The sequence below is a fragment of the Hordeum vulgare genome, chromosome 7H, assembly GCF_904849725.1.
Source record: "Hordeum vulgare subsp. vulgare chromosome 7H, MorexV3_pseudomolecules_assembly, whole genome shotgun sequence".
NCBI classification, from domain to species: Eukaryota; Viridiplantae; Streptophyta; class Magnoliopsida; order Poales; family Poaceae; genus Hordeum; species Hordeum vulgare.
Window position 1 is genome coordinate 540,394,639 of NC_058524.1, and position 8,019 is coordinate 540,402,657.

The following is an 8,019-nucleotide window of genomic DNA, read 5'->3' on the forward strand; positions in this document are numbered from 1 at the left end:
CATAGAAAATAATATGCTTACTTCTCCAAAGAGACAAAATAATCTGCTTACAAAGAAAAATAGGGTTTGCTTCTCAAGTTACTTTCTCAGATCTACATTGCCTCCAAAAAGAGAATAAATTTTGACATGGAAGAAAACATTGTTGATTTTTTCTTATCCAATGAAACAATGCTTCCAACGAAAATAGTATTTGCTTCTTATGATACCAGAATTTGCTTCTATAATACAATGAGCGTCGAGGATGCAATAGTGCGCGCCAATCGTCCCTCCTTCGACTTGGATGATCAAGTCCGACTCCCCCTTGCCCTAGCCGACTTGCTGGAAGATCGGCAGGCTGGAGGACGGCGTCGGTGGCGGGTCGTCGAAGGTGAGGAAGTCGCCGCAAACGTCGATGGCGCACTCGATCTTGAGGCGGTCGCCGAGGACGTAGCGCGAGCCGGCATGGAGGTGGTGGTCTGGTCGACCAGCTGAATTCAATAGATGGAGGATGAGAAAACCATGCAGAATCCAACGGGGTTAGCATCGGTGGAGTAGACTAGGGCTAACCGTGCTGTTGGGGTGGGGGGGGAGCGAAGGTGGAACCTGCGAGGTCTCGTCGACGGGCAGTGAGGTCGCATCATGGAGTCCCGTCGTTGGCTGGCTGAGTCACGACGAGGCGGCGGCAGCGCAGCGAATCCGATGAGAGCGAGTTGGCGGTGAGGCGAGAGAGGTGGGAAGCAGAGCTCGTCAGGGCCGGTGGTTAATGGCTGGTTCGGTGGCGAGAGATTAGGGGAGGGGATGGAGTGCGGGGATATGGCGGAACCGTTTTCTCCTTCCTTTTTTAATTAATACAAGAGAAATCTGAAACGTCAAATTCGCAACGAATCGACGGGCATCGAGTAGTCTGGCAAGGGCGTTCCTTCAGACTATAGATGTAAAGAGTTTACCTTTATGTTCAGTCATCTTATTGGAGCACAACCTAGTCCTATGTTATGAGAGGCGTGGAGAGAGGCTTGAGTGGCAAGCTACGCCACAGAAGCACCGTCACCGGTGATCAACTCAACATTTAGGCATTCATCACGTCCTCAGTCTGAGAGTGGGAAAAACTTTATATGGATTGACATGAGTAAACAAACATACTAAAACGTATCTATATACATTTGATCTAAAAAAAGTTAGAACATCTTATATTTGTGAACAGAGTGAGTATATGTTTAAAAATGTATGCCTATATGTTTAAAAATGGATTGGAGGGAGTAATGTTTTTAGTAGATGTTTGAAAAATTAAAAAAAATGGATTTTTAAAAGATTAAATTCAAGAAAAGTTCACATTTTATACAGGAAAGTTTTTTATGTATTTTTGAAAAGCCAAACAAAAAACCCGCTAGAAACAATTAATATAACACTGGAAAAAAACCACTCACTACTGAATATATAATGGGTTGGCTTAGTAGCACGCGTGTGATTTGCCTCCTAATTGACACAATGGTTGTCCATAAAAATAGTTATTGACAGAACAGTCTTCGGACAATGTTTGGGTTGTTCACTCAAACATACGGGGAAGAGGTTGTCTCTATATGGACCGCGTCATTTGGGGACTATATAACGGACTGTTTGCTAATCTTGCTCCAATTTCGTTAGGGCTGCTAAAAAAACCCGATCATCAAGTGCCCAAATAGGAAAGACATAGGTAGGAACTATGTAGGTATTTTACCCATCCCAAGGAATGAACCTGGGTAAAAGTACCATGTCACAATCATCCACCATTTGGGCATCATTCCTCTTTCTACAAACTTTCACGACGCCTTATAGATTGTAAAATAGGTGGAGCATTATTTATCGATATCTGGCACCCATCATGGGCCTCAAATGGACCGCATACATCTTGCCGAACATCTTTTCCAATTTAACTCACACCCTTGAAGTGTGAGTCAATGGCCTCACTTATCAATATCCCCAATGAAGAGGGTTTTCTTCATCGATGAACGAAGAGTAAGGGGGCACTGCTCCATCACCGAGAAGGTCGTTTGCAAGCGAGGTGGGGGGGGGGGGGGTAAGTCACCTCGATGCACACCTGGGACGGTAACATGCCGCACTCCTCCTCTATGTCAAACTAAATAGCGTGGCCTAAGCTCCCGTATTTGACGGTCGTGTCTAGCAGCATGTGGTCGCAGCAGCGCTCCTCCACCCAATCTATGCCTGACATGCGAGCGAGGAGCAAACATTGGGACTTGGGAACTTGTTGCCTACCAAGTCAACTAAGCTGCCACGGGCATCGACGCCAACTAGCTCACGCGGGGTGTGGGGAGGTCGACGACTGGCCTCATCGGAAAGGATATTTTTTTAATAATGCTCCTATCACCCATGGAAAAACGGGATTGGTTCTAGGCTAAGGGGCTTCTCGCGGGGGGGGGGGGGGGGAGGGGGATTCCTCCCTCTCAAACACACTTATTCAATTGCGCAAAACACATGCTCTACACTTACTCGTGACTTGGCACTTCGTTGCAATGTGTATGTAGAATTGAGTTCGATATCATATGTATAATATATTTTCAAGTACAAGCATCGTATCAAAGCCGTTCATATAAAGGGACCGTTTTGAACATCGCCCATTGTCACTTTATATCCCTCTTCCAAAATCAAAACTTTGAAATAGTAGGAAACGAAAATCAACAACAATGTGAACGAGAAAAGGCATATGTACGTCATGAAAGAATGCATGGTCATCAGAAATAAGGATTATCATTCCAACATTATTGAATCAAGTTTTATTTATACTTGGACACTTGCTCTTGGATGCACTGATGTCTTAGGCGAAGCATTATACTTCAACATATACCCATCAACTCGACGTAGGAGCACGGGATTTGGACACATCAATAACAAACATGTTGTTAAAGTCAGTATGGTTTCTGGCCTTGTCTTTGCATTTAAGTTCTTAATAGGAGAATTAGTCGTAGGCTTTACATCTATATTGAAAGGATAATCGATCGGAGGCTTTACAGTTTACAGGATGTTTGGAGGCTGAGCTCCATGGAGCTCGAAAATTTTGAAAAATTCAAAATTCAAAATTTTCTGTTTCAAAAAATCCTGAAAAAATATGCAAGTAAAAAAGGATGTTATGTGTATGTATGTAAATTCTTACAGTTTACATGGACGTTTGGAGGCTGAGCTCCATGGAGCTCGAAAATTTTGAAAAATTCAAATTCAAAATTTTCTGTTTCAAAAAAATCTGAAAAAATATGCAAGTAAAAAAGGATGTTATGTGTATGTATGTAAACTTTTAAAATGAAATACTTTGAAATACAATCTGTACAAAAAACATAAATTCATGACCTGAGACGATGAAAAGTATCATGTGTTAAAAAGGCTTAAATTTGTCTTTTTTATACAGGCCTTATTTTAATGTATTTTTCTGAAAATTTACACACATGCGTGTGTTCCATTCTCACTTATCTCTGTATTTTTTTCAGAATTTTGTAAATGTAAAAATATGAATTTTCATGAATTTTGGATTTCAAATTTAAAGGCCACCATAGAGGCCGAGCTGCCAAAGCAATTTCCACAGTTTATCTATCTTTTGTATTTCTTTTTCATTTTCTAAAACCAAGAGATATATGAAATGAAAGGAATCCATTACGAACAAACTGTCTTAAAATGAGGACCAAACATGCATTTTACTGCCAAAACAGAACATTAGTGCTGAAGAGATGTGCCCAGTCCTACCATCTGTCGTAGGAGAGCCACATCGGGGGGCCCGGCGACAGAGGGTCATTTTAGACAAATCGCTCTACTCAGAAACCCCAGAACAGATTCCCTAATTCCTCCTCCTCGACCTCCATCCCGTGGAATCCAACCAACGCGGGGAGGCATACGGCACGCCGGCGGCGATGATCCAGCTCCTGTTCGTGGTGCTCGTCGCCGAGGCGGCCGTGGCGACGGTGCTGCTCTTCAAGACGCCGCTGCGGAAGCTCGCCATGCTGGGCCTCGACCGCCTCAAGCGCGGCCGCCGGGCGCCCGTCGCCGTCAAGACCGTCGCCGGCGTCGTCTTCACGCTCCTCGCCTCCACACTCTACAGCATGGCCGAGATCAGCGGCCGCGCCGGGGACCCTGAGGGCGGGGGCGGCGCCGCCCTCTCTCCCACCGACCAGGTCCTCTTCTCGCGCCACCTCCTCGAGGCGTCCCTCATGGGTAGGTCTTGGTGACGCGCATCCCTCTTGGTCCCTTACGGTGTTTTGATTGGATATCTTATATATGTGCCTGCTGTAGTCTTGCTTGTATCGTCGTTGTATGAGACGGTAGAGAGATTTGGTGATGTACAGATCCATCTCATACAGATCTTTGTTGAAATTGCAACATGCAAGTAACTGAAATTGATAGGAAGAAGATACGAGGGGTTAAACAGTAAGGTGGTGTTTGGATGGGGAATTCTAATCCGAGACAGGTATTAGGAGATGGAGATGTGGGTTTTGGATTAGGGTATGCCATTTTCTTTCACCGCAAAATTTGTTGTATGTTTCGGGTTGCAGAATAAGTTCCATATGACCAAAGGGATGAAATTATAACAGTTATTATATGGAACTTAACAAGCATTCACTTGTATTCATGGGAGCAAATGGAAAATTCTCACCGCTTAGTTTGTTTGAAAGAATCCCCATAACTAAGAAGTTCAAGCAAGAGTTTCCAATTCATTGGCTGTAGCAAACTTATTCCTCCATCTGTTTGGTATGAATGAGCTAGTTTTTTATGTAGACCTACCCTGTGGGATATTTAATGTTAGGCTTTGATATTGTTTCTCTTATCAGCCTGGATTTATTTTGTACTGAATCCACTGAATTGTTTTTCATAAAATCGCAGTTAAGGTTAAGTTATGAATCATGCAACTGTTGTATCCAGGAGATTTATTATGTGCTTGAATTTTTTATTCTTCTGCCGTGTAAAGTCAGGCCAAATGCAACATGTGTCTTCTTGACTTATATCATCCTTGACTTAATTGCTCCCATAGAGTTTATGGTGCCATTCAAATGCTTAATTATGGTTTCTCCTGCCAGTTAAGCCATAGGATTTTTTTCATGTTTGCTTAACTCGTTAAGTTCTAGTAATTCAGTTTTTATCATGTTCTAGATTTCTATTGTAAGTTTATTATGATGTAGTATGTGTTGATGAAACAGAACAAAAAGAGTGATTAGTAGGTTCACCTTTTCCATACCAATAGGCAATACCTTTCTCCAGTACTGTATTTTCTTCCATGTTAGAAGTTACTTTATTTTCTCACTTCCCAAACGCGTGATGTTACTTATGTTCAAATCTGAAACTGTTCATCACCGCAACTTCAAACTTTGTCAGACAAGTGACGTGGGAGGTGGGTGTTTGGGGGCTACTAATTTCCACACACTCTTGTTGTTACATATGTTCAGGTCAGCGCAGCTACTAACTTCATTAGACAAGTGGCGTGGGGAAACTAATATAATGTGTTCCTCAACTCTACCAAAAATAAATCCACTTCATACTTTAGCATGTATTCATGCTATCTGTTCTCCTATGTGGCTATGCTAATGCTCTGAGTGATTTTTTCAGGTTACTCTTTGTTTCTTGCTCTAGTTATTGACCGACTCCACCAATATATAAGAGAACTACGTGGGCTAAAGAAGAATGTTGAGGCTGTATCGAAGCAGAACAAAATGTTAGAGGAAGGAAAACATGGAAGATCTCAGGAGATAGCGAAATACCAGGAAGAGGTCGCCACTCTGAATGAGGAGATGAAGAAACTGAAGCTGCAAGTACAAGAGAAGACCAAGGAGGTCCATGTTGCTCAGGACAAGACACTTGCTATCCAAAAGCAATCTGAAAGCTTGCTGCTTGAATATGACCGGCTCCTGGAGGATAACCAACATCTCCGGGAGCAGCTGCAGTCAATTGATCTCAGGCTCTCCAATCCTTCTTGAGAAAAGAATGTATTGAAGTAGAACATTATCCTATCATCAACCTATTTGGTGCTTAGAAATGTATTGAAGTAGAACATTATCCTATCATCAACCTACTTCATGCTTAGAATTATCTGTTTTGCTTTTGGTGCGACTTCGAGTTTACTCTTTCCATAGGATGTTAATACCCAGATGACATGCTAATTTAGTAATGCCTATCTTATCGGTTTTATTGTCTTACATAACAATATGTTGGAACATGTATGCTGGTATGCAGTTAAATTTGCGTGCCACTGTTACAGTGGTGCACAACTCTAATTTTTTAGTGATCTATATTTCTCTGCTTAGTCATTCAGCATCATATAATCTTATGTTTGAAAAATGTTCATGCTTTTAGAAAATGTTAGAAGATTTCATTTTTTTGGATTTTTTAAATGTAAAATTCAAAAAATGATCAGATTTTAAATAAGGAAGTCATCTATGTTTTTTGAAAAGCCGAATGAAAACTTGCTACAAACTGTGCACCACTGAAAAAAACCCGCACTTGCTACTGAGTTGCTTAAGTATAATTCAATGGCCCTGCTCAGTGTTTGGTTACACGTATCTTTTTTGTCGCTTTGTATACTTGAGCCTTGTTGAGATAATGCAGGCAAAAAACCAACACAATAATGCAGGCAAAAAACCAACACAGCTCACCTTTTTTGCATGTTGTTTGGTTGTCTATGTTTGTGTTTTAGGGATGGGCAGATGCAAAGCACAACTGTTTGACTGTGTGCAAGTAGTTTGGTTGTTTGTGTTTGTGTTTTAGGGATGGTGCTCACCTTTTTTCAAATGGTGGCATGTTGTTTGGTTGTCTATGTTTGTGTTTTAGGGATGGGCAGATGCAAAGCACAACTGTTTGACTGTGTGCAAGTAGTCTGCTCACTTTTTTCAAATCTCATGGACTTACCATCCATTTTGGAACAAGAAGAACAACGTAAGAACATCAAGAATAGACATATCATAAGTACTGCTAGGCATAACTTTAAAACAGTAGGGCATTTCATGTCCATGTTCGACCCCAGGGTGGTGTTGGTCCGTCGGCAAAATATGAACAAGTTCACAATAAAAGAGACGATGAAGCTTCAGTTCAAACCTAACTTAATTTGTACTTGATAGACGACCTAGAGAAAGACAACCTAGAGGGCATGCGAGATGTCGCTGATGCAACTGTGCTTAGAACACCGGACCCCTGCAAATGTTCCAGGTGTTGGCGTTGAAGATCTGCACATTCATCCCCAGGCCGGAGAACTTGAGAACAACGATGTCGCTAGGGCTGGTAGAAGTACTCCCAACCGCGCCCGAGCATCGTGTGGCCCTTGAAGTACGTCACCTGGATCCAGAACTCACACCACTTGTTAGCAGAGAGGCTGACGACACGAGGAGGGCCAAGGACCAACCATTGTCTCAACACATGACTGAAGGCAGGCGGGATGACCAACATGGCGATGTCCTTTTAGTCCTAGATCTACACGTACAACCTGATAGATTCCCGTGCACCCTCCTTGTGGCAGGTTCTTGGCCTCCTGCCGACGCTGAGCGGCAATCTCATGTACTCCACTCTGTCAGGAACAACCTCCCTCTTCAGCCACCGATTTCTGGGATGAGGTTCTCAACACCCTCTGTGCCTATGACGACATGCGCTCCTCCGTCAGCGGTGCCCCACTCCATCTTCATTATCTTGCTAGTAAAGTGGACGACAATTAGCAAATGAGAGATGATCATTGTCACTGATCAAAGGCAACACCCGTCGATCATTGGCATTTGCACTTCAGTCGTGCTATGATCATATCATAGCACTACACAAGTGCAAATGCCAATGATCAGAGCTACCACTGATTTGACCTGCCAATGATCAAAGAGAATACTGATCTGTGCTACCAATGATCATAGCTAGCAATGATCAGTGTTATCACATCATGCCAAATACACACGCTGATCATACAATCAAGTTGTTCCTACTTCTATTTTGGGCATTCAGGTTTGTCCTACTAGCATGCACATGCATTGTCCTATGCTGAGCATGCAGTCACGTAGCCTATGCACTATGAATGTAGCAACATACAAACTTGCAGAC

General features: G+C 42.7%; 1 protein-coding gene across 1 annotated transcript; it reads left to right on the plus strand.

The window, feature by feature from the left end:
• Nucleotides 1-3,744: 3,744 nt before the first annotated feature.
• LOC123410238 (B-cell receptor-associated protein 31-like) lies at nt 3,745-6,221 on the plus strand. The gene is made up of 2 exons (XM_045103148.1): nt 3,745-4,170; nt 5,557-6,221. The coding sequence occupies exons 1-2, from the start codon at nt 3,870-3,872 to the stop codon at nt 5,922-5,924; spliced, it is 669 nt and encodes a 222-aa protein (XP_044959083.1). The 5' UTR covers nt 3,745-3,869; the 3' UTR covers nt 5,925-6,221.
• The last annotated feature ends 1,798 nt before the right edge of the window (nt 6,222-8,019 follow it).